Source organism: Gigantopelta aegis, chromosome 1, assembly GCF_016097555.1.
Source record: "Gigantopelta aegis isolate Gae_Host chromosome 1, Gae_host_genome, whole genome shotgun sequence".
In the NCBI taxonomy this organism is placed as follows: Eukaryota; Metazoa; Mollusca; class Gastropoda; order Neomphalida; family Peltospiridae; genus Gigantopelta; species Gigantopelta aegis.
In genome coordinates, this window is record NC_054699.1 from 37926816 (window position 1) to 37950491 (window position 23676).

At 40.2% G+C, this 23676-nt stretch overlaps 2 protein-coding genes across 3 annotated transcripts in view; one reads left to right on the top strand and one right to left on the bottom strand.

Moving 5' to 3' along the window:
* Window positions 1-17841, top strand: part of LOC121374690 (lectin BRA-3-like) — a 49396-nt gene extending 31555 nt beyond the window's left edge. Inside the window, exons 4-5 of one of the 2 annotated variants that reach the window (XM_041501805.1) lie at window positions 9689-9883; window positions 16187-17841. In XM_041501805.1, the coding sequence (XP_041357739.1) occupies window positions 9689-9883; window positions 16187-16191 (200 nt within the window). In that variant the 3' untranslated portion in view covers window positions 16192-17841. Of the gene's footprint in view, window positions 1-9688; window positions 10141-16186 lie in introns of those variants that run through there. The other variant, XM_041501798.1, reaches the window with a different exon arrangement.
* Window positions 17842-17975: 134 nt separating this feature from the next.
* On the bottom strand, window positions 17976-21786 carry LOC121374682 (3'-5' ssDNA/RNA exonuclease TatD-like). The gene has a single exon (XM_041501789.1). It carries the CDS (start codon window positions 21550-21552, stop codon window positions 20350-20352), a length of 1203 nt encoding a protein of 400 aa, XP_041357723.1. The 5' UTR covers window positions 21553-21786; the 3' UTR covers window positions 17976-20349.
* Between the last annotated feature and the right edge of the window lie 1890 nt (window positions 21787-23676).

Here is a 23676-nt window from a genome sequence, read left to right on the forward strand (position 1 = left end):
GTGGTGGATCGTCAGAAAAACTAATAAGTCTTCTTGACAATACAGTGTTACATTATCAAAATATACACGACAACTGTTTGCCTGAATCAAGATGCAAAACTGATAAAAACTACGAGCCCAGCAAAATCATATTGCGAGACCCGATCGCCATCAAACTTTTCGATTGCGCAATCAAGCGACTTGTCATATACAAAACACCGGAAGACTACGTCACATGTGTCGATACACACTATGTGGAATCATTCAACAATGCTTGTCTGGTATACCATGACAAACGCATTTCCTTCTCTGACAAGGAATTTAAACGAAGAAGTAACCTAGCCATCTTAGACTGGAATGAAAACATTGGTCGCGATTTTACCTCGGTGACATTTTATGAAGATCCGCGTTGTCCACGCAGAACAGTTGGTAAAAAAAATCTAAAACCGAAGACTCGCAACTTTGCACGAGATATTTGGGATTCTGTTGTGGATCATATTTATTTCTAATCTAAATGATAAAAAAAAAACCCACGGGAATGTGGTTCTTCATTCTAACGTTGCGTGAGTACAGCTTTCTTTCTCTGAGGCCACGTGTATTTGTTTAATTATAACTCATAGACTGTGACCTTGTCGCTAGACTTAGATCACGTGATCATTATCTCTGGCTTGAAGCTCCGCCCATTTTATTGTCGGTAGGACCCACCGCAAGCGCGGGTTTAAGTTGGATGTTAAAGAGACTACGAACATCCATTTTGCCTCCAGGACTCACGAGTGTTACAGTTGAAGCAGTACACAGGACAGGTCTACCCAGGGCAACCCAAGTACTTTTTCTGATAACATTGACGTCAGCTCCTGTATCAATCTTAAAACTGATCTTCCTTCCACATATTTCAAGTTCCACATTCCATGGAGGTTCATCGCTGACATGCACAGACCCAATAAAGAATGACTGACCACTATTTTGTGTCGTTTTAACTGTAATTTCCTCCACTTTCTTAGTACTTCTGGAAACTGTAGCAAAATGAAACAGTTTACCACACTTGTAACACTTTTTTCCTTTTTCTGGACAAGCATCTTTCTTGTGAGAAGTATCACATTTTCCACAAGAATTACCTTTGTCTTCCCATTGCCGTTTGTAACTCGAAGGTCGACGATCTCTGCCGTGCTGCTTCCTCTGAACAAAATTCACAAAAAAAAAACGCCTCTTTGCTGCCGTGTTCGTCTAAATCTGCTTGGAGTTGAAGTTTTTTAAACATATCCTCATCACTCAGTCCCAAAACAAGCCTGTCTCATGACTGGGAAACTCTGCATATTGCGACAAGTCATAAAGTACTCGAACATACTGTTCCACAGTCTCTCCTTTTCTCTGACATCGCAAGGTCAAAAGTTGTACCCTCGTTTATTACATTCTCCCTGGGTATAAAGTGACTGTCAAACTTACCCAAGACAACATCATATTTAGTGCGATCTTTCCCGTCTTCCCCGTTCTGTTCCAATTCAACTCCCATAACATACAAAAGAGTGTTTATTTACACTCAATTTGATTCTTTATTCAGTTTTGCTGTAATTCTGTAGCGTGAAATCCTCTGGCGCCATTCCGGCCACGCACACGGTGACTGAAAATCGAACGTAGACGGTGGTTTGAAGGCCATCCAGTCAAAATAATGTCAAATTCAGAAGTAATAAAATTCTGTAGTTAAATGGCTTTATTTAATATATGGGTTACGTACATATCCAGCAATGACCAACAGACCATGACAGTTTATACAACAGGAAGTCTCTATTTTTTATTATTCCTCCCATTTCCGGTGTTCCCCATTAGTACACAAATACTATCTCAATACAGTAGTGAAGTACGACCTAACAACAGTTGATTGTAGTGAAGTACGATCTAACAGTTGATTGTAGTGAAGTACGATCTAACAATAGTTGATTGTAGTGAAGTACTATCTGACAACTGTTGATTGTAGTGATGTACGATCTAACAGTTGATTGTAGTGAAGTACGATCTAACAACAGTTGATTGTAGTGAAGTACGATCTAACAGCTGACTTTAATCAAGTACGATCTAAAAGTTGAATGTAGTGAAGTATGATCTAACAGTTCATTGTAGTGAAGTACGATCTAACAGTTGATTGTAGTGAAGTAGGATCTAACAACAGTTGATTGTTGTGAAGTACGATCTAACAACTGATTGTTGTGAAGTACGATCTAACAACAGTTGATTGTAGTAATGTACGATCTAATAACAGTTGATTGTAGTTAAGTACGATCTAACAACAGTTGATTATAGTGACGTACGATCTAACAACATTTGATTGTATTGATGTACGATCTAACAACAGTTGATTGTAGTGATGTACGATCTAACAGTTGATTGTAGTGAAGTACGATCTAACAACAGTTGATTGTAGTGAAGTACGATCTAACAGCTGACTTTAATGAAGTACGATCTAAAAGTTGAATGTAGTGAAGTATGATCTAACAGTTCATTGTAGTGAAGTACGATCTAACAGTTGATTGTAGTGAAGTACGATCTAACAACAGTTGATTGTTGTGAAGTACGATCTAACAACTGATTGTAGTGAAGTACGATCTAACAACAGTTGATTGTAGTAATGTACAATCTAATAACAGTTGACTGTAGTTAAGTACGATCTAACAACAGTTGATTATAGTGACGTACGATCTAACAACATTTGATTGTATTGATGTACGATCTAACAACAGTTGATTGTAGTGATGTACGATCTAACAACAGTTGATTGTAGTGATGTACGATCTAACAACAGTTGATTGTAGTGAAGTACGATCGTAAATAATATTAATTACAGTTGATTCTAGTTATGCACGATCGTAACTACAGTTAATTGGAGTGATGTACGATCGTAATATAGTTCATTGTAATTATAGTTAATTTTAACCATGTACAATCGTAACTAAAGTTGACTGCAGTGATGTACGATCATACTTTAAGTTGATTGCAGTGATGTACGATTATGACTTCAGTTGAGTATAGTGATCTAACGTCGTGGTTACAATTGGTTCATAATTACAGTTGGTTTTGGAAAAGTATAATCGTAACTGTACAATGTACAATCATATTTACATTTGATTGTAATATACAGAGTCCAGGGCTCGAAATGCAGTGTTAGTACATGCACTGGTGCATGCTGATTTTTGCGTGTGCATGTAACTTTTAAAACTGGGTGCACGCGGTGCATGCTGATATTTTTCAAGTACTGTGTATTGCGTATACTAGTATCCTGTTGTCTACCAGATTCAGACTCAAGTTGTTGAATTTTGCGTATGCATTTCGTAATCTGTTAGCCACATGAAAACGATAACTTTTATCTTATGGGCGCATCCATTTTGTATCCCATAATCCTACTTACAACAATGGCGCCCTTTCGGTCATTTCCGTGAAATATATTTGCAAAAATTGCCGGCAATATCTCGCCAGATCTGTGATCAATACAAAGTACCGTAACTGCCTTGAACATTTTCGACCTCAGATATGGGCACTTGATCAGATGATTGCGAACGTGCAGGTGCGTTACTCGCGTAGTTGACTCGAAGTCAGCCAGTGATTATTTCAATCGCAACTTCTCGTCGAATTCCGTAGGCTAATTTAAATGATAATCAACACTGTAATCAAGGTAATTAAAACAGTATTTTCCTCATTGTTAACAGGATTTACCTTATTTTTGGTGCATGCAGAATTTTAATGGTGCATGTAACTTTTTTTTCAGCATGCACCTGGTGCATGTAGATTTTTTTTTTCATTTCTAGCCCTGGAGTCAAATAAAAATCTTAAGAACAGTTTCATATCGGCCAGTTTACAAATATGACAGAAGAACATGTTGAATAATGTATGTTATAATTGTATTACGTCCAAAGGCAGAATAGGAATAAATGTTGAGTTCAAAATCTTTTTGATGCGCCCACAGTATTCGCTAAAACCAGAAGCAGTCAAAATGGTAATTCACAAACGGAATCTGTCTGCAAGGTTTCTAGATTATGGTAGCCCCACTCCCATGGCTAGTGATATTCAATGCTGGGCTAGTAAATAACTACTATTGCCATGCCCGACGGCTAGTCAATTTTTTCTTCTTCAAATGTTACAGTTAAGTCTATTTTGTAAATATGAATATCCTGCACTGACCCCAACCCCCAAAGTTAGTGTTTTTAAGCTTTATCTCGCTCTTTAGGTGACATATCTGATTATAAGATTATTTAGTAAAATTGTATTGACTTAAAGTAAAGTAGGGCTAGTGAATTTTTAATCGTGGCTAGTACATTTTTTAAATCACTGATCCCATGGCTAGCGGATTTTATAAAAATTCTAGGAGCCCTTTGTCTGATGGAATCACAGGTACAGTAGTGCGTAAGCCCTCCATGTGTACCCACAGTTGCAATGCAACGCCTCGTCACTGACTGCCTGATACATGTAAACACTGCATTAGGGATACGGCGCCATTGTTCCACAGTTCCTGCAAAGTCTGTGAAGGGTTCCTGAGAGTGCACAGTCCTCTTGCCAGCTCACCCCAGACGTGCTCGATAGGATTCAAGTCGGGCGACCTTGAAGACCACCCCATACCATTGATTCCCGCGTTACTCAGGTAATCCCATGTCAAGATGGCCGTGTGGAGTATGGCGTTCTCGTGCTGAAAGATCAGGCCTGGACCTTGAGCTGCCATGAAGGGCACAAGTTTCTGGGCTAGCACCTGGTCGCGGTATGCAGCAGCGTTGAGGTTGCCACGGATGACAGAAAGTCGAGAAAGGCCATTCCCACAAAAAGCACCCATGAACCTTCCGCCTCCGAATCTGTCAATTTCATTGACACAACACTGTGCATGACGTTCATCACATCGTCTCCAAACCCTCTTCCTGCCATCGGCAAATCACAGTGTGAATCTTGATTCATTGCTAAACACGACTCCATTCCAGTCCCTCCGAATCCACTGTAAATGCTGTTGTGCCCACAGTTGATGTTGACGTCGATGTAATTGCGTCAAAATGGGTCCAGCATTTGGGCGCCGTGCGTGGAGGTGAGCGGTTCTCAGCCGATTTCTGATCGTTTAGCTCGGACACCTGACGTCTAAAAAGTTCATTCGTTGTCGCTGTAGCTGTCATGAAACGGTTGCGGAGGTGAAGTAACACGATATAACGGCCATCTGCCTGTGACGTCACACGATATAACGGCCATCTGCCTGTGACGTCACACGTGGTCTACCTGGTCGAGGGCGATCAGGTATGGTGTCCGTTTGTTGTACTCGTGTCCGCAGATCATAAACTGCCCGTTGACTGGAACCAAACGACCTTACAACATTGGCTACTGCCGTCCCCGAGTGCAACATGACGACGGTACGTTCACGCTGCACATTTGTGACTCATGACATCGAAACAGGTCGTAATTAATATCGTTTCAATGTGCTTTTTCGTTTTATCAGACTACTGTCAGTAAAGATGACAACACGTGTGTTATTGTAGTCATGTGACCAGTGGCAAGTGCAACACCACGTTCGCCTCAGTGGTGATGTGCACGTGCTATGGATCGGGTCACGTGGGCTGTGATGGGTTTCAGATGGAGTGTTGACATTGCCATTAAACATATTTATTCCTAAAAAAAAAAATACCTGCTTTCAACACTCGTTGACTTTATTCACATTTAACGTTGTGAAGTTTTTAATTTGACTCGGTAAATAAATAATGCATAATTAAAACAACATTTGATTTTAGCCATGCACGATCGTAACTACAGTTCATCATAGTACTCCTGTACGATCGTAACTAGTCGATTGTAGTGAAGTATCAACGTGGTGACATTTGATTGTAGTCATGCACGATCGTAACTACATTTCACTGTAGTGGTCGTAGTTACAGTTGATGATTGTAGGTGTGTAGTTACAATTGATTGTAGTCATATTTGATCATGGTGCAGGATTTAGCTCGCTTGGGGTGCAGGATCAAAACTTCACGATGGACCTATTCTCTGATTGTTTTGTTCTGCATCAAACCATTGCCACATGACTAGTATATCAAATGTCGTGGTATGTGCTGTCCTGTTTGTGGGAAATGCACTTATTTTTTTACCATTAATACTAATCGAAAAATGTTGCAGGTTTTTTCTAAAACTAAGTAAGATTTACCAAATATTTGACATTCATTAGCTCATGATTAGCAAATTAATGTACTCTAGTGGTGTCGTTAAACAAAACAAACTAGAAATTTAACAGTTCATGATAGTAACTACAGTTGACTGTAGTGAAGTACAACCTTAAAGGGGCTGAACATATCCCAGTGGTAAAGCGTTTGTCTGCTGCAAAGTCGATCTAGGATTGATCCCCATCAGTGGCTCATTGGACTATTTCTCCTTCTAGCTAATGGACCATGACTGGTATATCCTGTCTGTGTAATGGTGCATATAAAATCCCTTGCTACTATTGGAAAAATATAGCGGGTTTCCTCTCTACAATTATATGTTAGAATTGCCAAATGTTTGACATCAAACAAGCGATTATAAATAAATCAATGAACCCTAGTGGTGTCGTTAAAGACATATTTTTGTTTGGTACAATCATAACTAAAGTTGACTGTAGTGATGTATTGTTGGAACTAAAGTTGATGTCGTATATACGATCTTACCTACAGTTGACTGTAGTGATGTCCGATAGTAACTACAGTTGATTGTATTGATGTCCGATGGATTGTAGTAATGTATGATAATAATTAGTTGATTGTAGTGATATATTATGGTCGTAACTACAGTTGATTGTAGTGATGTCCGATAGTAACTACAGTTGACTGTAGTGATGTCCAATAGTAACTACAGTTGATTGTATTGATGTCCGATTGATTGTAGTAATGTATGATAATAATTAGTTGATTGTGGTGATGTATTATAGTCGTAACTACAGTTGGTTGTATTGATGAATGATTACTATAGTTGATTGTAGTGATGTACGATCATAAGTGTGTTTGACTATATTGATGTACGATTGCTATAGTTGATTGTAGTGATGTACGATCGTAACTACAGCTGACTGTATTGATGTACGATTACTACAGTTGATTGTAGTGATGTACGATCGTAACTACAGCTGAATGTATTGATGTACGATTACTACAGTTGATTGTAGTGATGTACGATCGTAACTACAGCTGACTGTATTGATGTACGATTACTACATTTGATTGTAATGATGTACGATCGTAACTACAGTGCACTGTATTGATGTAGGGTCACTATAGTTGATTGTGATGTAGGATCGTAACTACTACAGTTGATTGTAGTGATGTACGATTAATATAGTTGATTGGAGTGATGTACGATCGTAACTACAGTGCACTGTATTGATGTAGGGTCACTATAGTTGATTGTGATGTAGGATCGTAACTACTACAGTTGACTGTATTGGTGTACGATTACCATAGTTGATTGGAGTGATGTACGATCGTAACTACAGTTAACTATATTGATGAATGATTATTATAGTTGATTGTAGTGATGTGCGGTCGTAACTACAGTTGGTTGTATTGATGAATGATTGTTATTGTTGATTGTAGTGATGTACGATCGTAACTGTATTTGACTGTATTGATGTACGATTACCATAGTTGATTGTAGTGATGTACGATCGTAACTACAGTTGACTGTATTGATGTACGATTACCACAGTTGATTGTAGTGATGAAAGATTACTATAGTTGATTGTAGTGATGTACGATCGTAACTACAGCTGACTGTATTGATGCACGATTACTACAGTTGATTGTAGTGATGTAAGATTACTATAGTTGATTGTAGTGATGTACGATCGTAACTACAGCTGACTGTATTGATGTACGATTACTACAGTTGATTGTAGTGATGTACGATCGTAACTACAGTTGACTGTATTGATGTACGATTACTACAGTTGATTGTAGTGATGTAAGATTACTATAGTCGATTGTAGTGATATACGATCGTAACTACAGCTGACTGTATTGATGTACGATTACCATAGTTGATTGTAGTGATGTACGATCGTAACTACTACAGTTGATTGTATTGATGTACGATTACTACAGTTGATTGTAGTCATGTAAGATTACTATAATTGATTGTACTGATGTACGATCGTAACTACAACTGTCTATTGATGTACGATTACCATAGTTGATTGGAGTGATGTATGATCGTAACTACAGTTGACTGTATTGATGTACGATTACTACAGTTGATTGTAGTGATGTAAGATTACTATAGTTGATTGTAGTGATGTACGATCGTAACTACTACAGTTGACTGTATTGATGTACGATTACCATAGTTGATTGGAGTGATGTACGATCGTAACTACAGTGCACTGTATTGATGTAGGGTCACTATAGTTGATTATGATGTAGGATCGTAACTACTACAGTTGATTGTAGTGATGTACGATTAATATAGTTGATTGGAGTGATGTACGATCGTAACTACAGTGCACTGTATTGATGTAGGGTCACTATAGTTGATTGTGATGTAGGATCGTAACTACTACAGTTGACTGTATTGGTGTACGATTACCATAGTTGATTGGAGTGATGTACGATCGTAACTACAGTTAACTATATTGATGAATGATTATTATAGTTGATTGTAGTGATGTGCGGTCGTAACTACAGTTGATTGTATTGATGAGTGATTGTTATTGTTGATTGTAGTGATGTACGATCGTAACTGTATTTGACTGTATTGATGTACGATTACCATAGTTGATTGTAGTGATGTACGATCGTAACTACAGTTGACTGTATTGATGTACGATTACTACAGCTGACTGTATTGATGTACGATTACTATAGTTGATTGTAGTGATGTACGATCGTAACTACAACTGACTGTATTGATGTAAGATTACTACAGTTGATTGTAGTGATGTACGATCGTAACTACAGCTGACTGTATTGATGTACGATTACTACAGTTGATTGTAGTGATGTACGATCGTAACTACAGCTGACTGTATTGATGTACGATTACTACATTTGATTGTAATGATGTACGATCGTAACTACAGCTGACTATTGATGTACGATTGCTATAGTTGATTGTAGTGATGTACGATCGTAACTACAGCTGACTGTATTGATGTACGATTACTACAGTTGATTGTAGTGATGTACGATTACTATAGTTGATTGTAGTGATGTACGATCGTAACTACAGCTGACTGTATTGATGTACGATTACTATAGTTGATTGTAGTGATGTACGATTACTACAGTTGACTGTATTGATGTATGATTACTATAGTTGATTGTAGTGATGTACGATCGTAACTACTGCTGACTGTATTGATGTACGATTACTATAGTTGATTGTAGTGACGTACAATCAGAACTACAGTTGATTATAACTTATGCTGACGTCAACCGATGTCCCTCTACCATAAATTGTGAACACTTATTTTGTGCAGCCCATGAAACTAATTGCTACCATTAAGCAAAGCAAGAATAAATAAAACGCCCCCAAAAATCTCACACATGTGCATACACACAAACCCACGGCAAAACAAGACTAAACAAGACCAAAATAATAATAATAATAATAATAATAATAATAATAACGAAATAAAATTAAAACGAAACAACAAAATCAAACTTTAATTTCTTTCACTGTATATTGAACTTGTAAGCTTGTCTAATATGCTTGATTTTTATTTTAAATTCTTCAGACGAGGGTATGTACTTCATTGGTTTGACAGACGTGCAACAAGAAGGCAGATTTGTCTGGGAGAATGGAAAAGACGTCGGTTTTTCAAACTGGGTACGCGGCGAGCCAAATGGTGGCACCCGTGAAAACTGTGCGGTGATCTCTTCAATCACATACCAGTGGAAGGACTACCCTTGCAGAGGTTGCAACTTCATTTGTGAGAAACTATTCTAGTCCAGTGCAGTGTTTGTTTGTTTGTTTGTTTGTTGTTGTTTTTTGTGTGGGGGTTTTTGGGGGGAGGGGTTGTAATTAATATAATACCATCTTTATGTCAACAGTTGTGTGAAAGCCATATTTTCACAAATATTGGGGCGAGACGTAGCCCAGTGGTAAAGCGCTTGCTTGATGCACAGTCGGACTGGGATAGATCCCCGTCGGTGGGCCCATTGGGCTATTTTATATTCCAGCCAGTGCACCATTACTGGTATATCATAGGCCGTGGTATGTGCTATCCTCTCTGTCAGATGGTGCATATAAAATACACATGTATCTTGATACTAATGGAAAAATGTAGCAGGTTTCCTCTCTAAGACTATATATCACAATTACCAAATGTTTGACATTCAGTTGCCGATGATTAATAAATAAATATGCTCTAGTAGTGTCGTTAAACAAAACAAACTTTTGTTTCACGAATTTACTCCAACTCTTATCTTCTGAGCTGTCCACACCATGTCTCAACTTCCTCCACGGGTGCAGTCTCTGTGTATTTCCCTGCACCCACATGACATCCTTGTCCTCTGCCACTAATAAAGCTGGTCTGACCCACGGCACTATCTAACGACTGCTGGTAGTAGTGTTAGCAGGGAATACAGTAGGTGGTTACAAGTGCCTCTTAACAATGCCAGAAGTAACTACTGAACATTCTCCGAAGTGGTCAGACTAAGCCCACAGTTAAATCTGATGGGGAATGGCAGGTGTGTGGCATTGATAGCCACGACAGACAAGCACGTAGACTTGAATGTGGAGCTGGACAGCGAAAGTTGAAAGATAGGAACAGTTGCCAGATTGGGCAGAGATTAGATGGCATTCAAAGCAGAGAAAGGAAAGGGGCAGTGGGATAAAAGTATAAAAAAAAAGAAGATCAAATATGTTTTTCAGACAAAACGAGTTGACATAAAAATCGTATTCGATAAAACACCATGAGGTTGTCTATTTAATAATATATACATCTTTCCTATTGTTTTATACATACAGTTCACAAAAAGCAGGAACATTAACATGTTATGATCCTTAGGACATTGAATTTCAATTTATATACAGTGCAGCCAAGTCATCATTGATCACCAACATGTGAAGTGATATCTCAATACATCAATTATGTTTATTTCCTTCCACACTTAAATGGTTTTTCTCAAGTCTCTCAACTGAACCGCTTAAAATATGTTGCACGTGCACGTTTTGAGCATAAAAGGCTGCAAGGATTGTGATTGCTCAGTCACTTGCTGAAATGTAACAATACCTGATTGAATTTGGAGGAACGTCTTGGAGCCATGGGGATGCTCCTGGCTGGGCAAACCCAGACTTACACAGCTCACCAAATGAATGTCTCACAGTCGGTCATTAGCAGACAATGGAAGCGAAACAGAACAAATGCCACCATCAGACGCCTTATCCCCTTATCAGTGGGTTATGAAAACCTGCAGGTTACCTTCGGGTCAACCCATGGGCTATTTGCATTGCTCGTTTCACGTAGACGCCTTATCCCCTTATCAGTGGGTTGTGAAAACCTGCAGGTTACCTCCGGGTCAACCCATGGGCTATTTGCATTGCTCGTTTCACGTAGACGCCTTATCCCCTTATCAGTGGGTTGTGAAAACCTGCAGGTTACCTTCGGGTCAACCCATGGGCTATTTGCATTGCTCGTTTCACGTAGACGGGTTTCAATGACCTCAGGCTGACACCAGGTTACAAATGCTCAGCTCGATAAAGCTGCACTTATGGGCAGGTTTAACGCTGGATTTGCTCTGATGACGGTGAAGGATTTTGGCACAAAGTTTGGTTTTTACGTCAGTGTGTTAGGGCTATGTATCTTAGGGGCCAATTGAAACCTTCAGATGTGTATTCAGAAGAAGATACATGACTTTTCTAGGGAGGGGTGTGTGTGCAACGTTTTAAAAAGGGTACCTATAGTATTCCAAAGTACACTAACATACATTATATACAGGAAAATATTTCCCAGAAGCACCCAGCCGACCAATATATTCATAAACGTACGCGAGGGGGGGGGGGGGGGGGGGGGGGTGTGCCCCTATCCTCTACACCACTAAAAAAAGGCAGCCTGTATGACTATGAAGATATATTTACCTCTGAAATATATTATTATTAAAAAGTAGATCCGCGCCTGTGTTTGACGACTTGCTTTTTGTGAAAAAAAAGGTGCCGGTTAACTCGACAAACTATTTATACATTTTACTTCATATCTTCAACAATTTAATATTTTTCCCATAATATTAAAAACAAAATCATCCAAAGCCTGTTTTTTTATGAAATTCCTGTTCTGTGTACTTTGAGGACTGGATTATTAATTTGTGTGTTATTATTGTTAGTCAGACAAAATGCAGTTTGAAGAATTAATATTATTGTAATAATTGACGACCGTAAAAAATACAGTTTTGTCGTATTACACAAAATAACCTTTCTTCTCCTGATGTTACGAAATCCCATTTGAGACTATTCAAAATTAATAATTTAGCTCCCCATTAATACAGACCCCAATTGTAGGCCGAAAACATTCTCTTTTTCTTCTTCTACTATGCATAAAACCCCCAAATAGGCTTGTACCCCCATAACATGCCCGTAGGAAGTAGGGGAAGTGGGTGTACAGGGTGCGTGCCTCCAATGTGAAGCCCAAAGGAAATTCACTGACGCCCATATACTACCACGACGGTAAAGCACCAGAGGGTGGGTTAATACATGAAGGGCGATCGATCCTATGACCCGGCACACCCGAGTCGAATATATTGTTTTGCTATTACGCTCGTTTACACATCTTCCGACCGATGAGGATCACCATTCACGAGGTATACCATCCAAAACCCGTAGCTTTCGTAACACGTCTATAACCCATGCATGCGAAAAGCCTCCACCGTACTGGGTGTCGGTTAAGGTCTTTGGCCTGTCATGTAGCCAAGGGTTAACCTTAATATTAGTGCTTTTAGGAACTATATCCTTGTACGCGGAGAACCTGTTTACACATACAGGTTGCTAAGGTCGGATATATCGGTACACAATGTTTATAAACAACAGTATAAAAATGCTGTTTTTGTAATATCCCCAAAGGCTTTTTCATTAAAACTATTTTATATTGAAATTTGACAAAAAAATCAATTGTGTAGTGATAGTCTTCGTGTTTATGCACATTAGAATTTGTTTGTATTATTAGCCCGAATTCCCAATGTATTTGCAATGCACCATAGCGTCTTTTTGTGCCTATTGAATAATGCTGTTTTTACAATATTTCCAAAGGCTTTTTCATTAAAACTATTTTATATTGAAATTAGACAAAAAAAGCAATTGTGTTGTGATAGTCTCATGTTTATGCACATTAGAATTTGTTTGTATTATTAGCCCGAATTTCCAATGTATTTGCAATGCTCAATAGCGTGTTTCTGTGCCTGGTTAATAATGTCGTTTTTATAAATATTCTAAAGGCTTTTTCTGTGAAATTGTTTTTACGCTAATTTTAGACTAAAAAAGCAATTAAGAAATGTTAGTTTTATGTCTATGCACTTTAGAAATTTCCAGTATAAATTATTTCAAGTTTGTAATGCTTTTGCTATGGGCTGAACTGACGTATTTATAAAAGTTGAAGTTTCTCAGGATCTAGAGTGTGCATTTACAAACTGTAAATTGCAAACGGAAGCTGGACCAAAAAGCAATTACTTTATTTATTGAGCAATTGTCTGCATAACGTAATTATTAAATGAAATATTATTTATTTTGTAAAGGTAGATCTCTTCCTAGCGTAACGTAATTTCTGACTGGCTGTTGTGGCGTCACGTTGTACTTCTCAAAAAGTATAAAAGGACGACGTCAATGGACGTCAGCACTCATTCTCCGACAACCAAACTTGTACGTTCATGTTCCCTTGTCCAACTTTTAGATTTTATTACATTACATACATTTCAATTGATACTGGAATAACTTTAACATATTTTTAAAGTAAATTTTATTACCATCTCTATTTAATTAACTTGTTTTATGGAAGTAATATTTATAAGCAACTGTAAGCTGTTTACATTTATTGAAGATACAGTCTTCACTGGTTCGATATAACTAGAGTTGAAAGGAAGATATCTATTTATATGTTGGAAACTTACCTGTGAACATTAACTTTAATAAATTTATAATTCTGAAAACTGGAACACTTCGGCTTTGTCATCTGTGGATGTTATTTATATTCTCTGGACATTGTTGATATCCTTGGGACGCGGCCACAACAATATATATATATATATATATATATATATATATATATATATATATATATATATACACACACGTGTGTGTGTGTGTGTGTGTGTGTATATATATTCACTTGGCGTAGGAAGCAAGGGGGCATGTGCCCCCCACTTTTCAGAAATGTTGCTTTATAATAGTGTAAAAGTGTGTACATATAAAAGTGTGGCTCCCTCCACACTTTTTGGCACCTTCCTGCGCCACTAATATATCTGTGTGTGTGTGTGTGTTCTGTGTGTGTTTGTGTGTTTTGTGTGTTTTGTGTGTGTCTGTGTGTATGTTCTGTGTGTGTGTATATATATATATTCACTTGGCGTAGGAAGCAAGGGGGCATGTGCCCCCCACTTTTCAGAAATGTTGCTTTATAATAGTGTAAAAGTGTGTACATATAAAAGTGTGGCTCCCTCCACACTTTTTGGCACCTTCCTGCGCCACTAATATATCTGTGTGTGTGTGTGTGTGTGTTCTGTGTGTGTTTGTGTTGTTTTGTGTGTGTCTTTGTGTATGTTCTGTGTGTGTGTATATATATATATTCACTTGGCGTAGGAAGCAAGGGGGCATGTGCCCCCACTTTTCAGAAATGTTGCTTTATAATAGTGTAAAAGTGTGTACATATAAAAGTGTGGCTCCCTCCCCACACTTGTTGGCACCTTCCTGCGCCACTAATATCTCTCTCTCTCTCTCTCTCTCTCTCTCTCTCTCTCTCTCTCTCTCTCTCTCTCTCTCTCTCTCTCTCTCTGTGTGTGTGTGTGTGTTTTTTGTGTGTCTGTGTGTGTATGTGTATGTGTGTGTCTGTGTGTGTGTTTTGTGTGTTTTGTGTGTGTGTTTGCGCGCGCATACATCCCCCCGCCTTGCCACCTTCATACGCCACTGGTATATGTACATAGATAAAACTCTTTTTTTTTCAAATGTGCATGTTAGTCTGGGTTATGTTTTTGGTTGTGCGTGTGTACTGGTGTGTGGGCTTATTTTGTAGGCTATTGTTTATTTTGGGGCAGATTTGTTGTTGTTACTGGAGTTTTCTTTGCGGGGAAGGTAAAATTGTGGAGGTGGGGGGTATTTTTAAAATATTAGGTTTTTAGTTTTGCCTGCCACTTACGCTTATAATCATGTATATAGAACAATGTCTTCATTTTAATTTTTAACCTTGAATAATCGGCATGCAAGACTAACATAAATATGTTTACACATATTTTTATGTAAACAAAACAAGTACTGTTATTATAGGTAGATGTTTTTAGGTTAAATTATATATTAACTGTTATTACAGCAAAATTTACACTTTATAATGCAATGTATATAGGCCTAATTAATTTACAGCAAACGAAATATTTAGTCAAACAGGCGCATGTGCAGGAAATTGTGTAGAGGAAGTCTAGACTGGCTAGTGGTGTTTTTAGGGGAGGGGTCGGGTCATGCGTCCCCAGAAATACACTGAAAAAAACAAAACAAACATAATATAGCACTTGGGGAAGGGGACTGTTCTGATCGGAATATTACATATAGTCCGTCCCATCCTCCTACAAAAATGTTTTTTTTTTTTTTTTAAATAATTTAAGTTTGGTTTGACGTAAAAATAAAACTAAACGTTTTGTTTGGAAATAACAAAAATATACTATTTTTGTGTGTAATTTAGAAAACAAGCGGCTCAGAAATAAATAACTTGTAGTAAATTCCATAGTATCAAAAAATGCGTTCCCCGTGGGACGCACTATAAACATATGTTTCTATTATCTGTTATATATCTGTGTTACTGTCACACACAATTCATTACAACTGCAGGTGTGTTTGTATGTTTAAATGAAATTATGATAATTAATGTGAGGCGAGATTGCAGCTTTGAAACAAAAAATCTAACATTTCCATGCAAGAAAACCAAAACAATCAGGGTCTGTGACAGCTCGCTAGATTCATCTCCTATATTTAACACATGGTCAGTTATAACAAAATGCAATTTCATCAATTTAATTTTTACCTGTATCATTCTTTATTTTTAAAGCATAGGTGGCGACATTTATGATGCCTGGGACTGGCATGCATAAATCTCAACTGAAGATTCACAAACAGCTGTGGCCATCGGCTATCGCTGAAGTAACCGCAACGCACCGGAATTGGTATGGGGAAGTAACTCTACCTATTTTTTCTTGCGAATTTCTAATAGAGGCTATAGCCTGTATTAGAAACATACTTGTCTGCCCTTGATTTGCGCTAAGCGGCCCCAATCAGCCACTAAATTATTTCCGGCGCGTTCACGCTCCAGTCGCTTGCAACAAAGGCCCTTTGTTTCTGCTGAATTGTAGAGAAGTCGTCGACTTGTTCTTTTATTTTTTGACGTTAATAAAGTTTTATATTACTATTATTGTTTGTCAGATTGTGTGCAATCTCCTTTTACAGAAAAGAAAATGTAAAATATGTTTTGTGCTCAAGAGAAATATTTACGAACTCGTCTTGGGGAGACAAAGGACGAGGGGCCCATTGATGATTGACTCGTTAAAACGACATCTTAATAAACTGATTCAAAAGATGAGGAATACAGCGATGATGAGGACACAGATGATGAATCAAACACGGCCAGTGACGATGACACCTAGACTGCTTTCCATTTGAGTTGTACCATTAGGTGGATCTAAAGGATCGTCTTGAGATGGTCCGTGCACAAACATAATAATTAGATAAAAACAGTTAGGTGTGATTAATATAAAGGTTAATATGTTGACCAAAGAAATGAAATGTGTCATATGAACACAAAAAAACTGCTTAACAGCATTTGGCAGGAAATAATTAAAATACATTTTACTTAGCGTAACTTTTGTAGAAAAATAAATTTAGTGAAATTTTGGTGATGGATATGGAGGGGTTAAACTGCCTTATTAGTGTCCCAAAACTAATATAGTATCACCAAAATTATTCCAGGTTCCTTTTTCATATATTCTAAGCTAAGATTACCTGATTCATTCACATTTCATGCACACTGGCGATTTTATTGCAAAAAGTCTAAAATTTTCACTTTCTTTCAAAAAGCGCCACTTATTGGCTTCTAGTTACATAACAAATGGGAAATTCTTCAAATTATTAATATTGAAGTGTAGAGTGGATCATTCCCGTGCCATTGATACCAAATATGGGCATATTATAAGAATATAAAGTGCCGATATTAATAATGTTTCCGCTACCCCCAATTTAGCCACATGTCGTTGTTGTAGCATGGAGCCAAACTCATGGCTTGTACACATACTGAGTACCAATGGTTTTCCTGTTAACATCATTTTTCTGAATTACTAGACTCATAGGTATAAAAATATACCAAAGAAGTTAAGATGCGGCGGGGGTGCAAGGTGGCCCCACCTAGCCCATGGACTAACGCATGTGTTTTTGTATCTATCACTCTGTACGAACGGAAGTGTACATTAATTTGACTAAATGACTAGCTGCGATTTTTGTGTACCGCTAGCTGCATTATTAACTACGACCTATGCTGCAGTTAATCATTAAACTAACAATACAGAAATTCACTTCTTCGCCTAACGATAAGGCTTTTACTGTCTGACTCGGTAATAAAGACAGTTTCGGGAGCAAACATGCACATATTTTTCAGTGGAATAAACACAGGTAACAAATCGTACATCATGACGTATATTAAATTTAATTAAATACTGACGATGCAAATAAATGCATTATTGGTGAAAATACGCAAGCAAATCGGAATAGCGAGACCAGTGTCATTGTCAGACAAGGTGTAACGGACACAATTTCATATGTAATTTAATAGTTACGATCGACTATGTACCTGCAATTATTAATATTTATGCACAACCAATAAGCATTCCATATATATATATACCAACTATCAGAATTACAGAGCAATCCACATAAATACACATCATATAGTTCAGTGTCATTGTCAGGCCATGTGTAATGGACACAATTTTACACGTATATAATATTATTCGATGCACTAATCACCATCAAATAATATCTATCTAGTCGAAAAGCACCATGATGACCTACGTTTTGCTCACATAGTTGTTCACAGAACGATACATATGCATCAATGCTTGTCCGGCCAGTCTGTCTTCTCACATGGCGTTTCGTAAATAGGTTTTGAAATAGCCCCCCCCCCCCCCCCCCCCAAACAAAACAAAACAAAATAAACAAATAATAATACAAATGTGATTAATATTTGCCACTGTTATTGCACTGTATATCACTTTAGCAGCAACGATAGTTTATATATATGTATGTGTGTGTGTGTGCGCGCGCGCGCGCGTGTATATGTGCATAGATAAAACTTTTTTTTTTCAAATGTGCGTGTTCGTCTGGGTTATGTTTTGAGTTGTGCGTGTGTACTGGTGTGTGGGCTATTGTTTTGTAGGCTATTCTATATTTGGGCGCAGATTTGTGTTGTTACTGGGGTTTTCTTGGGGGGGGGGGGGGGGTATAATTGTTGAGGGGGTTTATTTTTTGTTTTGCCTGCCACTTACGCTTATAATCATGTATACAACAATGTATCTCGTGACCGGTATGAAAGTGCAGTGGACTAGGAAGGTGCTGTCGTGATTTTACCGAGTATTTAGATTATAATTAAAGGTTACTAAGATTTATCTGATTATCTGTATGTAGTCTGCTTCTGGCCTCTATATCGGTTTCAGTCGCAAGCGTGAGGGCTTCGCCTTCCAGAATCGTCTGCTGTCGTTTTGTTCCCATGTGACGCTCCTCGTCCAATGGGTGAGTCCCTTTGTCCCGCCATTCCCTACATGGTAAGGCACCAGTAGATTATTTGTCTCCAGGGGTGTCAGGCGGCGGACCAGTTCCAACTTTGACATCCTGTCGTCGACTGGTCGCGAGTCACCACACTCTCCCCCGTTTTATAGAAGAGAAGATCACCTCCCGAATTTCCAGGGAACATCACACACTTAACCAGTAGGTTACTGGCTCGGAGTCATCCGGGCCAGGATTCGATGATCATTCAGGAATAAACAGGTTCTTTGGAAACATCCAGGGTTTCCTGTTGTTATAGGTTAAGACTACCCCCCAAAAGAAACAGTCATATCATGTTTGTAAAAAAAGATACTGACTTATCTGGCGGTGGCATCCAGAAAAGCCATTAAAGTTATATCCACGAATATTATCCATTGAGCATAGTTAAAGTCACATCCATGAATATTCAAATTATGCATTAAGCACAGTTAAAGTCACATCCAGGAATATTAAAGTTATGCATTAAGCACAGTTAAAGTCACATCCATGAATATTAATAATGAAACACCAAGAACTACTCCTTGAATAACACGTAAAGTTAAACACTTTAAAGTTAAACACTTAAAACTTAACAGTTAAATAAATTCCAACTCAGCCTTTTGTGCAAATGTCACTCAAGGCAACTATATTACATTATATTACACAAACCTAACAAAAAACTGGTCCATCATATTTTGCCCTATATGATGTTGGCCTCCTAATTACATCCTTACTAAAAAAGTCATAATTCAAATAATTATCCCTCAACTTAGCAATAGTTAATTGAGAATTAACTATTATTCCCCCACAAAATAATTTGGGACCCTCTCCCTAAGGAACACCAGATAAAACAGGATTTTTCATGGTAGATACCTTCCCTCCCCCTCACCAAAGGATGGAAAAGGTCTGCATCATCCAGGAAAAATATAATTTTATGTCCTGTTTTATCTTCTGAGTATTACATACTTACCTGAGAAGAGACCCCTTAAAAATCAGGTCTGTTCCCAATTACCCAAAATCCAACCCCCCTTCCTGGGACATCTTCTATTATTGCTTACCCACAGGTCTCCCATACCCAATTAACTGTTCCCCAAGTGGATGCTGAACACCAACCATTCACCTGAAATACATTTAACTGGATAATATTGTTAGACCTGAAATAAAACATTAAAATTAGACATATAATACAGTTATTCGAATTTAGCCCTAATTCTCTTGTCTAGCAGACCATAATTAAAATATACCACCAGTGAAAATCCCCCACCATATTGAAATAATAATTATCGAATATTTTAAATTCAGTACATATCGCCTGACTAAAATATGTAGTGGAGCCTGATATGGAGGGGTGTTCCCAGCTAATGCCGGGTACCAACCCGTTCCGTACAAACTTAACCCATAATACCTTACTGTACTTGCCCCCCTTTACTGGTTAACCAGCCCGTACAAACGCCGGGCGTTGGAAACAGTGCTTTGCAGCACTGCTTCCAGGGAGGTGTTTCGAACCCTGGCCACCTCGGCTGCCACCTCTCCGAGGTAACTCGGGCCGCTAGGACCTTGGCCCCTCAGTCCGACATGAGGGGCATTTGTCTCCAATAGAAGACGATCGACGGTGATAAGCGCCATTGCCTGGCGTTGTTCCCCGTCCATTGCAAACACCTTCCCGGAGACCCCAAAATAGGCCTCCGGGAACAGCCTACAGGCATCCTTCACTGCTTGGCACCCCCCGTCGAAAGAGGTTAAGTGAATTTTTTGGGTTGGGGGGCACCTCTCCTGGAGGAGAAGTATACCAGCCGCGAGAGAGCCACGACTCCAATTCCCCCCCACAAAACTCGCCACTACAGGCGTGGACGGCTTGCTGGCCTCCAGGAGTGCTTTCATCAACAACTCCTGGGCCCTCCACGTCCCCACGTCGGCTGAAAAGTCTAAACCAATGAAGACAGCCACCCCTTTCTTATTGGCCATCTTCTCCACCCATCCCCTATCCGCGTCTTGGACCGTGGTTGCAAACCGGGGATGAATCCCTACCACCACTTTCCAGGCCGGGTAACATTCCACCGTAGGTGGAAAGTGACCCGGCTCGATGTACACTGACACCCCACCTATCACATCAATAACGGGGCAGGGAATACGGTGTGGATAGTTGTACCGCACCACTTTCTCCAAACTGGGATCTGTGCCCAGTTTCATTACCCGGGCACAAGACTTTGGATGAAAATGGGCATCCACCCCTTGAAGTCGACCCCTCCCCTCGACTAATTGCCCAGAAGAAGCCGCCCAGCTCTCACCGGGCTCTGCCCCAACTGAGACCACCCTAGTATCTCCTTCCACCGACGGAGACTCCCCGCTCCCCGTTATTACCAACCTTCCCGGGGCGTCGTCGTGAGAAATCTCTGCCCCCGCCGGGATACACTTATTCCGAGGAATATCTAACCCTTGAGCCGACCATCCCAAAAACCATCGGCGGTCCTCCAGGGACAACAACGCCACCGCATGTAACAACGCTCTCCAGTGTATGAGCGCAGACATGCTCAACACTGGATGTAGAGTAAACTGCTGAGATGGCTCACCCAGAAAACGGGCCATCTGTTCTATTGCGGGCACGTCCACCTCTGACGGGCCCACCATACTCGGGATCACTGGTCCCAGTCTACTAGCCAACTGACGCGGAGTACCCGACGGTCCGCAGACCCTCCTTGCCAGGTCTCTCACTGCCGCCCACCGAATGGTAGCCAGGTTTGGGGTACGTGGATTTGCTGCCCCCAAGATTCCCGGGATGTGTACTGACAGGGCATGCGCCCGTAATTTACGGGTGCATGTCCCACAGCCTGGGACTGGACATTTTGCGTCCCGAGACTTCTTACCCCCCCCCCCCCCCCCCCCCCCCCCGTCCTTTACCCGTGTCTGACCCCTTCCTCTTTTCCCCAAGGCTAACCGGTCCGGGCGTACGCCCAGCATCCTTGGGCGAAACCGACTCGGTCGATTCCGGTGAGGTGGGTCGGGGGGAACACAGACCTAACTGAGATCTGGGCGAGCCCAACCCCGGTGGAGGCCGGGGTAAGGCCACTCCCAGCGGAAACCTGGGCTGACTCGGCCCTGGCACTAATAGTCCCGGCAGAAACCTGGACTGACCAGGCCCAGACAGTCCCGGACGGGAAATGAGAAACCCGAATGTAGGCAACTTTCCCCTTTCCCATGCCCCCAAGATTCCCCGACCTCTCCCCCGGGGTAAAAATCTTGGAGGGGAAGAGCCCTCCTTTAAGTCCATCGGCCTGGGAAAACAGAAAGGAGGGATATCGGGCAGGGAATCCTCCGATTGGAGTGACGACCCCGCCGCCGCCGGTGGAGACACACTTACCTCCCCCAGGTCCCCTTCCTGAGGCGATACACCCACCTCGACGGACTCCTCATGAGATGGCGGGCCCACCTCGGCTGGCTCCTCTTGAGGTGGCACCTCCACCTCGGCTGGTGCTTCGTGAGGTGGTGGGCCCACCTCTGCTGGTGCTCCTTCATCAGGCGGGGGGGGGGGGGGGGGGAGCGTCACTCCCCCACCTACCCACAACTGTTTGGTCCTCGTGATTCATTTTCTATGAGAAAGAAAAGAACAGTTCAAAAGGACCTAAATAATACTAACCCGAACAAGCCAACCTACAGTAATGAATAATTAGAGTGTCCTTTGTCGGGAACCTCTCTGTGCACCTCATCTCCCAACACCATCCAGGACAACACCAATAAACATAAAATTAGCAAATACATACTTTAATTAGCAAATCATGCAAGATAACCTAAAAAACAAACAAAAACAATTTACATACTCACCAACCAGTCTGTTAGGTATGTATTAGCACTAATTAATTTCAAGAAATCAATCATAATTAATAAAAAGTAAGAAATAACAATAGATATAATTAAGCACCATATCAACGAGCACACCAACCACAACAATCAAGCACAGTAAAGCGTGGTTAAACAGTGCAAAGAGACAACAACCAAGGAGAACTGAATTACAGAAAAAGGGAGACTATGAAGTGAGAGTGCAACTAGTCCTAAGAGGCACAATATGGAACACACCGTACTCACCACCCCTCTGACGGTACTCACTGCGGTGAGTCTGCTCCACACACGGGACAAATGTACAAGTCCATCAAACTACCCTCCTCCGGGGTTACCTCCACACACACACCATGATACCATTCTTTACACCTGTCGCATTGTATCATAAAGTCACCTGTGTAAGGCCCCAGACAAAAACAATAAGTTTGTTGGCTCTTTGTTTTTCCCCCCGTCTTGGCCCTAGTTTGTCTACCCTCTGTTGTTTCCTTCTTCTGACCCAGTAACTCCCCTTTTGCCCGATCTAACCATGGTGGTACCCTCCGATCATTACACAATTTTAATCGGTCATGGTTGATCACTGACACTCCTTTACGGAGTTGTACTTTGTACAAATAAGGGGAAATGCATTCCCTTATCAGTCCAGGACCTTTCCATGGTGGGCTAAGTTTTTTGTTTTCCCCTTTAAGAACAGCTGTGTCCAACACATTCACATAGTCCCCTTTGGAATACTTGTGTTCTGCTGTTCTCAGGTCATAGTCCCTTTTCATTCTTTTCTGGGACTCGCCCAACTTATCCCTAGCCAGTTCATGTGCACCCCTGATGGATTCTTCAAGCTGGGCCACATACTCATCAACATGTGCCGGCTGCTTCCCTACAGGGGGCCTGAACATGAGATCTGCAGGTTGATTGACCTCTCTA